Source organism: Rhinatrema bivittatum, chromosome 1, assembly GCF_901001135.1.
Source record: "Rhinatrema bivittatum chromosome 1, aRhiBiv1.1, whole genome shotgun sequence".
Classification (NCBI taxonomy): domain Eukaryota; kingdom Metazoa; phylum Chordata; class Amphibia; order Gymnophiona; family Rhinatrematidae; genus Rhinatrema; species Rhinatrema bivittatum.
Genome location: NC_042615.1, coordinates 461,231,913 through 461,244,623, shown reverse-complemented (window position 1 = coordinate 461,244,623; position 12,711 = coordinate 461,231,913). Strand labels below are relative to the sequence as shown.

The 12,711-nt window shown below is 44.8% G+C and overlaps 1 protein-coding gene across 4 annotated transcripts in view; it reads left to right on the top strand.

The window, feature by feature from the left end:
- TTC39B (tetratricopeptide repeat domain 39B) overlaps nucleotides 1-12,711 on the top strand; it is a 284,247-nt gene that overhangs the window by 256,305 nt on the left and 15,231 nt on the right. For all 4 annotated transcript variants that reach the window (XM_029605819.1, XM_029605828.1, XM_029605809.1 and 1 more), the window contains one exon: nucleotides 2,760-2,877. In XM_029605819.1, the coding sequence (XP_029461679.1) occupies nucleotides 2,760-2,877 (118 nt within the window). The remainder of the gene's footprint in view (nucleotides 1-2,759; nucleotides 2,878-12,711) is intronic.

Below are 12,711 nucleotides of genomic sequence, written 5' to 3'. Positions count from 1 at the left end.
TGGTTCTGGAAGAACATTTTCAGTTTTGCACCCTGCCCTTTGATCTGGCAACGTCGCCCAGGACCTTCACCGAGGTGATGGTCATGGTGGCTGCGGCCCTCCTGGCTGATTCGAGCAAATTCAGAAGTCCTTTGTCGGAAGGCAGTTGACTTGGTCCTCCAGCGTCTGCGGTCATTAGGATGGATAGTCAGTCTGTCCAAATGTCATCTTTTCCCTTCCCAGATTTTGGAGTTCCTGGGGGTGCGTTTTGATACCAAGGCGAGGAAGATATACCTCACCGATGAGCGGATTTCCCAATTACAAGCTCAAGTTTGCGAATTGTTGAGGAAGCAGGTACCCAAGGTCTGGATTACTTGAAAGTTCTCAGGTCTATGGCTTCCACCACCTTGGAGTTGGTTCCATGGACGTTTGCTCATATGAGGCCTCTACAGTCAGCTTTACTATCTCACTGGGACCCGTTGTCAGAGCAGTGTCAGCTTCCACTTACACTTACAGAGTTTGCCGGGTCCAGTCTGTCATGGTGGCTCCTCCCAGACAAGTTGAGATGAGATGGTGGACCTCGATATCCTGGTCTGGACGATCATTACTACCGATGCCAATTTCTCTGGTTTGGAAATGGTGTATCAGGACCAATCCATACATGGCCAGTGGTCGAAGGAGGAATCCTTACGGTCCATCAGTCGCTGAGAGATGAGAGCTATATGTTTGGCATTACAGGTGTTTCTGCTCCTGGTGAGGGGGAAGCCGGTGAGAGTCTTGTCGGACAATGCGATGATGGTGGCTTACATCAACCGACAGGGTGGCTCCAAAAATCGGGCAGTAGCTCAGGAAGCCTGGGATCTAATCAGCTGGGCAGAAAAACATCTAGCTCTGTTAGCAGCTTCTCATATAGCGGGCATGGACAACGTGCAAGCGGATTTTCTGAGCCGACAACAGCTGGACCCCGGAAAGTGGGAGCTGTCAGAGGAAGTGATGTACCTCATCAGTTGCAGATGGGGCACGCTGTGCGTGGATCTAATGGTGACTTTCCGCAATGCCAAGGCCCCACGGTTCTTCGGTCAAAGAATGGAACAAGGAGCAGAGGGGGTAGATGCCTTAGTTTTACCTTGACCGACAGACATCCTTCTGTATGTGTTTGTGCATTGGCCACTGGTAGGCAAGGTCTTGTGATGCATAGAGGTTCATCTAGGCGACGTGATCCTCGTGCCAGAGTAGCTGACGCATCTGTGATTTGCAGGCTTAATCAACCTAGCAGTGGTTGGTCCATTGAAGCTAGTTCATCTGCCGAATCTCCTACGTTAAGACCCCATATTTTTCAGATCAGGCGGCTTGTTTTTGTCTAGCAGCTTTGCTTTTGAGAGGGAGCGATTGAGAAATAAGGGTTATTCGAAAAGGGTCATCACTGCTCTCTTACAGTCTAGGAAGACTTCCTCCTCCTTGGCATATGTGTGGGTATGGAGAGTTTTTGAGACCTGGTGCACGGTGCAAGGGGTGGATCCTATGCAGTCCTTGGTGGCACATATTCTGGCCTTTCTGCAGAAGGGTTTGGTAAAGGGTTTATCCTTTAATTCTCTCAGGGCTCAGGTGGTGGCTTTAGACTGTCTTCAAGGTAAGGTTTGAGGGACGTCTTGCAGAACCTGAAGGTCACAAACAGATTCCACTTGTCAGATCATCATTTTGTGCTATGGAGTAGTGCAAAAAAGGGTCATAAGGTGTTAAGAACCACAATTGCGCGGTGGTTGAAAGAGGCTGTTAGCTCTACGTATATCTGTCAGGGTCACCCTGTCCCAGAGGGGCTAAGGGCTCATGCTACCCATTCTCAGGTGGCCTTCTGGGCCGAGTGTCAGCAAGTTTTGCTGCAAGAGATCTGTAGGGTGGCTACTTGGAAATCATTGCACATTTTCACCAAGCTCTACCATTTGGATGTTCAGGCCCCAGAGGCCATAGACTTTGGTAAAAGTGTACTTCGAGTGGGACTACTCTTGCAGTCCCACCCCATTTAGGGAAGCTTTGGCACATCCCAGGAGTCTGGGCTGATCTGGGTACGTTCAGGGAAAGGAAAATTGGTTCTTACCTGTTGATTTTCATTCCTGTAGTTCCACAGATCAGTCCAGAGACCCACCCACTGGAGGAAAGGGAGATTCGGAGACTCTGCTCGATCTGTTTTTGTGATTACTCTGAAGAATGGCACAGGTTTTGTTAGTCCTACACAGGGTTTTGTGTGGGCATGGTTATCTGTTCTAGGTTTTCAATTCTCAATGCTCATTTAGCGGATGTTAGTTACTTATGGTTTGTTTGCATTTTGGCTTGGGTACAGACCAATACTGAGGGACTGCAGGTGGCACTTCGTGTTATGGGGCAGTGTCAGTAAAACTTTCTCTGTCTCCATCTGCTGGAGGGGAGGCAAAACCCAGGAGTCTGAACTGATCTGTAGGATCTGGACTGATCTACAGGAATGAAAATTATCAGGTAAGAACCAATTTTCCTATATTGAGCACTGTCTGGCTAAAGTTTAACATACGAGACTATGGAAGAATACCTGTCCTAAGGTTATAGAGGTAAAGTTACAGGTATAAGATTATCTGGATATATTCAGCAGCAATCTTATTCAGGTAAGTCCTGCTGAATATCCAGACAAAATTACATGCATAATTTTACCTGAATAGCTTACCCACTTTCCAGCTCTGAATATTGACCTCTGTGTTAATTTCTCTCAATATTGCAGTATCTTTGTCCTTAGATTAGTTTTCTGTTTTCAGATCCCACAGAATACCATGTGGATGACCAGTGTTTGGTCCAGCTTCTGAAAGGTCTATGTTTGAAGCATTTGGGACGACTTTTACTAGCTGAGCTTTGCTTCAATCAAGTTATTCAAAGGTATGAATCATTTCTTAAAATGTCTTGGCGGTAATGGTGTGTGAATAGACCTTTAGGGCACCATAACAATCAAATATGTTGTAGGGCAGAGAATAAATTTCTCATGTCTTAGAGGGAAAACACTATTCTCTGAGGCTAACACGTTCCTCACCGAAATATACATTTATTTATTTATTTATTTATTTATTTGAAGTCTTTTATATACCGAGGTATAGCAAGCTGCCTTCACTCCGGTTTACATTTTAACAACTCATTACATATAAAGGACAATATAACAGAGTAACTTATTAACAGAAATCCTTATTACCTTCTAAGAACAAGCGATATAAACATAATGGGGCGGATTTTAAAAGCCCTGCTCACGTAAATCCGCCCGGATTTACGCGAGCAGGGCCTTGCGCGCCGGTGCGCCTATGTTCCATAGGCCTACCGGCGCGCGCAGAGCCCCGGGACTCGTGTAAGTCCCGGGGTTTTTCGAGGGGGGCGTGTCGGGGGCGTGTTGGGGGGCGTGTCGGATCGGCGCGGCGTTTTGGGGGCGGGATGCGGCGTTTTGGGGGCGGGCCCGGGGGCGTGGTTTCGGGCCGGGGTGGTCCGGGGGCGTGGCCGTGCCCTCCGGAACCGCCCCCAGGTCGCGTCTCGGCACGCTAGCGGCCCGCTGGCGCGCGGGGATTTACTTCTCCCTCCGGGAGGCGTAAATCCCCCGACAAAGGTAGGGGGGTGGGTTAGATAGAGGAAGGGAGGGGAAGGTGAGAGGAGGGCGAAAGCGAGTTCCCTCCGAGGCCGCTCCGATTTCGGAGCGGCCTTGGAGGGAACGGCGGCAGGCTGCGCGGCTCAGCGCGCGCCGGCTACACGAAATCGGCAGCCTTGCGCGCGCCGATCCAGGATTTTAGCGGATACGCGCGGCTACGCGCGTATCTACTAAAATCCAGCGTACTTTTGTTTGCGCCTGATGCGCCAACAAAAGTACGCAAAAGCGCGTTTTTTAAAAATCTACCCCATTAAGCATAGGTCATGCAGTGTTCGGGTAGTGTACAAACAGTGTACGAATAAGTATTGCTACATATGTTACATAATAACATGAGTGATTTGGGATTCTCTTTCTAGTGTAGAATTGGGGAAGGAACGGGAGGATTATATCTCTGGGATCGGTCAGAGACAAACTAGATTGAGCAAAAATATTCACTTTTTAGGGGACTGAGATTGGGTGAGAATAGGGGGAGAGGTTCTCGTAGTAAGATTAGTGCAATTATAATTGGGAGGGATAATGTTTCAGAGTGGTTGCATTTGGCTTAGCCAACATTTGATGCAGACTTATAGCATACATATACAATGTGCACTGTTTGGAAGGGGCTAGCAAGTAAGAAGCATATAGTGAGTCTGCAAGTCAGTAAGAGGTATTTGCAGTACTGTCAAGCACAACTAAGGCATGGTCAGGATTAAGATCTGGAGTAGGATGACATCATTTCGTTTCCTTGCAAATAAAGATATGAACTTGTATTTCTGATTTCCCTAAAAGAGCAGAGACTGGCAGCATTCACGTCCTCCTCCATTGCCTCAGGTATAAACTGAAATTGTAAGTCTTATGGAGATGGGGAGCTACCTATAGCACCTGAATGTAATCCACATTAAAGTGCCTGAAAGGCAGAATATAAATCAAATAAATAAATAAATACTGAGCGTTGTTTCTGTATTGCTCAACTTTCTTTTCTTGGAAGATCCTGCCATCTTTCCTTACATTTTACCACTTGTTCTTGCTAACCTGGTGTCTTGATTTTACCTAGAGTATTCTTCCCTAAGATTCATTTTGAATTCAGTCACTTCTGGCCCAGAAATACCAAAATGCATGGGTCTCATTAACAGTCGCCTCTTGAACCAAAATTTCAGTTTCAAGAAATTCAACTGTATTTTCTCAAGTCACTACCTTGCTAGGTTCTCTTTCTTTAGAAGTGAAAAATTTTCAGCATTAGCACAAGATGTAACTTGGTATTCTCTTTAGAAACAAGATGCACTAGTATGTAGGGCAGGAATAAGGTGACTTTTTGCATTCTCCATAGGAACAAGCAAGTGAACACAGCAATGCAAAACCTTCATAGGGTATTATATTATTCAAAACCACACATTCCTCTTCATTGATCCAGACCAGTCCAAACACATAGGTTATGCCCCCCAGCCAGCAGAGGAGACAGAGAACTAAGAAGTTTATTGGAGCTCTGCTAGACATGACTCAGGCAAATGCCTTCCTTCCGCAGCAAAGAGCTCTACTTTGATGGCCATAGCAGAGGAGATCCAGATGAGTCAGCAGCCATCAGCATGGCACCTGTTGAGGCTATTGGGCCTCATGGCATCAACGATGCATGTAACTTCCATGGCATCCAATGGACCTTGAGATTTCAGTGGCTACAGGCCACACAGAATCTGGGACAGCATATGGATCATTCAACTGCTCAGGGATTCGCTGTCCTGGTGGCAGAACAACCAGTCTGGTCAAGGGAATCCCTTTCCAAATTTCTCTGATCCAAATTGACCTCATGACTAATGTGTCCAACCTGGGTTGGGGAGCTCATGTAATGGACTCTGAACCCAGGGCTCTGTCTGTCCAGGAAAAGCTGCAACAGATAAACTCTATGGGCTTTCATAGATCAGCTGTCCAACAAAGTTATTCTTGTGCAGATGGACAATCAAGAGTTTGTATTATATCAATAAGCAGGGAGGAATGGATTCGTTCCTTCTGTCAGGAGACTATCCAGCTGTGGGGCTGAGCCATCTCTCAATGGATGGTTCTCAGAGCCACAGTTGTTAGTGGACAGACTAAGTCAGTCCTTACAACCACACAAGTGGTCCCTGAACCAGATCTTCCACTGCTGTGAAACTCCAGTGGTGGATCTGTTTGTATCTCATTGCAATAGGAAGGTCCCATTCTTCTGTTCCAGATAGAGGACACATGGCAAACTAGCCTTCTGTACATGTATCCTTCGGTTCTGCTAGTGGGGAAGGTTTGTTGAAGCTCAAAAGAGGACAAGGGGACCATGATTCTCATAGCCCCCTTTTGGCCAAGATAGGTCTGGTTACGCTCATACAGGAGACTTCCAATTGGGAAAGGATCAGGCTAGGGATTTCCCCAAATCTCATCTCTCAGGATCATGTCAGGTTATGCCATCCTAATGTCAAATCCCTATCGCTCACCGCTTGGATATTTTACAGATAGAACTATTTTCATGTGCAAAACTAAGATCTAAGAGTTGATTTAAAACCAGGACAGACCATGTGATGCAATGAGCAAGTGAGGCTGGTTATTTGCTTGCTCCAGGTGATTTCCCTGAAAAATTAAAAGTTGGATTTGGATAAAAGTCCCCAAAATAAGAAATTTTCCCTTCATGTCCTATGGACAACTTTGCTATATAAAAAAAAGGAGCAAAGATAGTGACAAAAATTCAAAAAAAGGATAAGGAAAGCAGCAAACGTAATGAATCCAAGATGGCAGACAGACCTGTTCAGACTTCTGCAGTGACAAATACTGATACAGTGCTGGCCAAAGTTTCAGCAGCTGTGGTAAGTGCATTGGAGAAAACATTTGAAAAAATATATGAGAAAATTGAGGCAGTAAATGTGACTTAATCAGATCACCGTCAAAAATGTATTTCTGATGTGGAAATTGATGCAAAGACTTTGGCTGAATCACATGCAAATTTAAATAAATCAGTTAAACAGTGTGAAAAAAAGTTTACAATTTGGAAAATTGCTCAAGTCTGAGTAGCTTGCTGTGTGTAGGTTTTCCTGAAACTCTACATGATTGTGATCTTTGTGCTATACCTGAAATATGGATACTGAAGGAGCTAGGCCTGGAAGCTCTGATGGGAAGGTACTCTGAGTGCATACATCGTCTTGGTGGCTGGAATGCAAACCTAACACAGCAAAGAGTAGTAATTGTAAGATTATTGAACTTTCCTCATAAGTTTGAGATTTTATAGGCCTATTTAAGGCATAGAGAACTGTGGTATGAGGGCAATCGGATCTTGATTTTCAAATATATTAGCAGTAAAGAGAGCAATTTGGATTGAACTATTCTGCCGGGTTCAAGAAAAATGTTCATTTTTCATTACAATTCCCAGCAAAACTGAGCAGTTCATGAAGGGAAAGCTCAGATCATGGACACTGTTTCAGCTGCAAAGGCATTCTTAGAATTGCTTAATTAGAAATAAGGGAGATTATTGCAAGTGATTGACATGTTATCTATAAAGATTCAGTAAAACTTTGATGCTTATAGCCAAAAGGACAGGTGGTGCTAGTATTGGTTTATTTGAGTATAGAAATGAAAATCTTTTCTTGTTAGGCAGAAGAAAAGTCATGTTGGATATTTGAGTTATGACTCAGCATTAAGCATCACAAGCTGTCAAAACTCTCTGTGCCACCTGGATTTAGGAAAGAACTGACTTTTTCTGTAGAAACTGATGGTGATTGGATGCATAAAGGAGAATCTACCATTGATTTAGAATTAATATGGATGTCAGTAAATAAGATTTCCTTTATGAGAGAAGTGGTATTTCTCAATAATTGTTAAATTATCTATTTTGAGCTGAGAAAGAAATTACACTGGTCTTTCTAAGATTATGGAATGTAACTGTTTTGTGGTTTTTTTTTCTTTTGTCTCGAGTTTTTTTTTTTTTTTTTTTTTATACTTTATGCTGTTTAAAAGAAGAGGGGAGAGTGCCTTTAACGTTTGAATCATGGTTTCTTAGAGGACAAGCAGGAAGGCAGTCCCCACATAGGGTTGACATCATCTGATGGAGTCTAGCACGGAATTTTGATCTCAAAGATTCTAGAAGCTTTCAGCATGCTGTACTGAGCATGTGCAGCTGTAGCCACCTCCCAGGCAGGGTGCCTCGGTTTCATTTTTTTCTGCTGATCCTGCAAGTCACAGTTCTTTGCTCTCTCTCACAAATTACTGCAGTGAAATTTTCTGGAACTGCAGAATCTGTTTTTTCTTGCAGAGCCCTGTGGATTTTGTTTTCTCCCTCATTTACCTTTAGGTAATTTTTATTTGTTTCTGCTTTTTCTTCTTTTTAACTACATTGTTTCTGTCGGCCACTGGGCCTAGTGCCCAGTGCAGCCTGGTCGGAGGTTTGTTTTACATTACTAAATAATGCTGCGAGGCAGCTTATGAGTTTTATTCTTTCCTTTTTGGTTTTGTTGCCTCATGCGGCCTGCAGCCTGCAAGGTCGGGCTAGGCCTCTAGTCTGGGGATTTGCCTGAGTTCCCATCCAGTAACTCCATGAAATTTAGTCCAGCCACTGGGCATTGATGGAGGCCCAAAAAGTGAAGGATTCCGGGATAGATTCCTCCACCTGGGTGGGACGATGGGGGCACAAGAGCATTAAAATGGGAAATCAGCACCTTCACTTCCTCCTAGCGAACTATCATCATGGAGGTCCCTCAGGAGTCTGCCCAATCTACTATCCTGTTAAATATGTATCTGGTTCTGTTATGTAAACTGTAAGTTATGTAAGTTACTCAGTATAGGCGGATGATATCCAATTGTGACCCTTGGTGGGGTGTGTTAAGTCCCAAAGGCACACAATCTCATTCACATCTTCAGGTGCTGCTCCAGCTAGCTACTCACTCCCATGCTGACTCTTAATTCCTTGGGGGGGATACATTTTATGGGGGGAAGCTCTTGCTTATGGCCCAGATGATGAAAGAAGGTCTCCAGTGTGTGTGCTGTACTTTATATGCTTCACATGAGGTGAGAGGCTGTAAGAATTAGACAGGACCAGGACTGGGAGTTTAATTAAAGTTTACTGTTTCTTAAAGTGAAATTAAAGTCCATTGTCCAAAATGATGTGTACATCTAACTGTAGTTACAGGGTTTCTTTCTGTGTAGGTAGGTGTCCTTATTACAGACATCTGCGTAGAGCCCATGGTGATTTTAAATGTGCATAGCTTTCTTAGCAGCTGTGCTGTAGAAATCCTAGTGTTGGGGTCCCCTTTGCTTTGCAAAAATCCTGCCTTTAGAAATCTTCTCTCCCGTGGACATCCAGCCTGTCCTGTCCCTTCCTGATGTGATCTCCTCCTCTTGCTCTTCAATGGATTCATTGTTCATTTTTCTTAGCTGTTACTGTAGGTGATTTCTCTGGTGGAAGAATCTGGGGACCAGGCTATTCATAGCACTGCAATCCCAGTGTGGAAGGGGATCCAAAAACCAGCCATCCATTGCTCCTACCATGTGACAGGGGCCGACCAATGGCACCGGTAGCCCCTGTCACATAGTAAGGGCAAAGGACCACTGGCGCCATTTTGATTACTGGCAGCTGACGGCCCAAGAGCAGGAGATCGCTCCCGGGATCCCCGCTGGACCACCAGGGACTTTTGGCAAGTCTTGGGGGGAGGGGGTCAGGAGGGTGGGGGGTTGTAGTTAATTAAATTTGAAGAGTTGGAGCGGGGTTTGGTTTTTTTTTTCCACGAAAGAGAACAATAAAAGTTTTCTCATCCGGGGAGTGGACTGAAATGGCCCTCCCCAGACCCGAAAATGAAACAGGGACAAAAAAAATTGTAATCACACCCCTAATTTGCTCCATAAGATGCACAGACGCCCGGGAACAGAGCCGGTTTAGCACACCATTTTTTAAAAATTTTCCCCCTCTGAATCCTAGGTGTGTCTTATGGTCAGGTGCGTCTTATGGAGCGAAAACTACGGTAATTCAGTTTACATTGTCTCACAACAACCATCTTAAGAACTTTACAGATTGTGCAGAATTCTACTGCCCGTATTTTAAAGGGGGCTAGCATTAGAAAGCAAATTCCCCATCCTCCAAACCTTTCATTAGCTTCCTATTCAGTGAAGGATTAAATTCAAAATGGCTGTTAGTTCATAAAATGGTAAATAAGCACCTCTGCAATGCTGATGAATCCCATTCTACATATATATATCATCCTTCGCACATTCTATGCTCTGTACATTGCGGCCTCCTTGAGTTGCCCACCCTGCAGTACACAGTGTGAGTGTGCCTTTTATCTTGCGGGACCTTGTTACTGGAATTCTCTCTCTGAGTAGCTCCATTTAATGTCATGCACTAATCTGTTTAAAAACCTTTGAAAGACTTTTTATTTAAGCAGGTTTATGAACTTGAGCCAGTAACATTGTACATGACTCTTTTTTTTTTGTTGATCCGCCATTACTAATACTCATAGGAAGGTTTAGCTGCATATGGAACTGTCTTGGCTATTTGGTGCCTATATGATGTTTTGATCGTGCTTTTGTCTGCTTAACCTGTTAGATGGCTTTCGTGAATTTTGTAATGTTGTTTTCACTGAGGTCAGTATTCAAAGCCATTTAGATGGATAACTCGCACATTAACCATCTAAATGGCAAGTTTCTGAATATTGAGTCACTTATCCTGCTACATTTTAGCTGGATAAAAAAGAGGCTTAATTATCCAGCTAACTTAGCTGAATTTCTGTTGTATCCAGGTAAGTCTGCAGGTCTCAAGTTTCCCGGTCTTGTATGTCTGGATAACTTACTACGAAGCAATGTAAAAAAAATTTTTTATTAATTAAAGGGACCTGCAACCTGATTTCCTCCTCCTCAGCCCCCCACAAATATCATAGATGGCCCTGACAGTCTATACAGCTTCCACTTCACAACCCCTGCTAAATATAAAAAATGTTCCGGGGTTCATTGCTGGCCCTCAAACCTCTTCCCAGTTCTCAAAATGTATAATCTGTTGCTGTCACCGGCCCTCCCGCCACCCACCTTCCCTGCAGTCTTAAGACGTTGCACCGCCCCTTACCCCGTCCACCTTAAACATCAGAGCCTTACTAGGAGCAGGGTACAAATTGACCCACTCCTGGCGGTCCAGCACAGTTTCTGATCAAAGTTGCGCTGGAAGCATAACTACACACAGTTTATGCTTCTGGTGCAGCTTGTGACAGAAGCTGTGCCAGAGCACCGGAGGTGGGTAAGTTTGTATGCCATTCCTGGCAGGGATTTGTATGTTATGGGGAGAGGTTCCAGGTGGGGTGGGAGGGGTTTGGGAAGGTGCAGTACAGCGTCTTAAGACCATAGGGGGATGGGAGAGTCCACTGGAAGCACTAGATTATACATTTATAGTGCCATATATAGTGCCAGCAGCAGATCCTGGAACATTTTTAATATTTAGGAGGGGATATAGGGTGGGGGTGCATGGCCTGATAGGGCCATCAATGAAATTTAGGGGGGAAGATATTGAACCACATACTCTTATATTATTGTTTTTTTGGGGGGGGGGGGGGGGGGGGGGTTGGTATTTGACATCGCTACTTAACCGGATATCTTTTGAAGATACCCAATTAAGTAGTGAGTTATCTGGCCACTCAAGGTTGGATAACTAAAAAAAAAAAAAAAAAACCACACCTTAAATGGTTATTTTCAAACATAGCCGGTCAGGTTTTTTAGTGTAACGTCCCTTTGACTGCTTACCTTGTGTTCCTGGGTCTGGGAACAAACTGGTGGGCAGACTCCATCGATCTTCACGTTCTTGGCGCCTGGTGCCTCCACCTGGGGAAGAAGTTGTTAGTGGGTGAGATTTCCCTCCCTTCACCCCAGGAAAACAAATGGGACTGCCATATGTACAAATATATACAGTTTTATTAGACTATACAAGTATGTATATTTCTACATGACTTTGTACATTGCTAATAAGATATCAAGCAGCACTTGTGTCTACTCGTGGTTAGTAATCTCAGTATACACAACTATATACATTTATGTATGGTAGCAAGAACATTTAATATTTGGAAATGTGGGGTTGTTGGCCCCTACAGTATTCCACCATATAGAATGGAAGGGACCTCTTGCATTCCCGCTTACTCAAGCATTATTATTATCCTCCTCCTTTTTATCCCAAGTCTCACCCATGTGAACAGATGTAACTGGGCTGGTGGGCAGTACAGGCCTGGAGGGGGGTCCATTGTATCTAAGCCATCTCCTTCCACTCTGCTGAGAGACCTGACTCTGCCACCCGGTCTGCTGCTGGGGTCCACGCCCTCCTGGGAGACCTGACCCTGCCTCCCAGTGTCCCCTTGCTCACGGGGGACTACTTGATTTCCAGATCTGCTGCTGGGGTCCCCTCACTCCGGGGGGGGGGGGGGGGTGAGAGGTGCCACTCCAGGCCTGCTGCTGTCCTTCAGTTCTCCTCCCTCGGTAGGATGGTTTTCCGTGGCGTGGGTTTACAGCTTCACTAGGCTTATGGCTGTTTTAGAGTTCAGTGATTCTGGTCCTCCACAGTCTCAACTTTCAGTGATTTTAGATTCGCTAAGCTCATGGTCAGTCATGTATTGTTACCCAGCCTGTATAAGTCACCTTCGCTCAGTCTGGCTTTTATTTTATCTGTGGTCTGACCCTGTATGGGTCAAGCCCCAGGCAGGACCACAGAGAGAGAGACCATGTGCACACCCTTCTCTCCTGCCTGGCCAGTCCCCCTGGTGTCTGGGATCTCGGTACCCACATGTCTGAAAGGTGAAAATCTGTTTGCTTCCTAGGACTGTCTCTCATGCTTCCAGTACATGTCTCATAAATCCCTTCTTCAGTCATGGTTCTATAATTTAGGAGTTTGAATCCTCTGATTTTTTTTGTTAGTGATATTTCCTACAAATTTTCCAGCAGAAGGCCAGGGGGCTGTGACATACAAAACCCCTACCTTTATATCTGTCTAATCTTTTCAATGGTCAGTTAAGTACCTTCACACTAAGGGGTCTGATGACCTTTTCAATTTCATTCTGTGATTCCTGAGCTGGCGGCTCGTTACATAGTTGCATTGCCTCCTTTCTTTTATTCCCCAAAGTTCCTAGGGCATATAATGC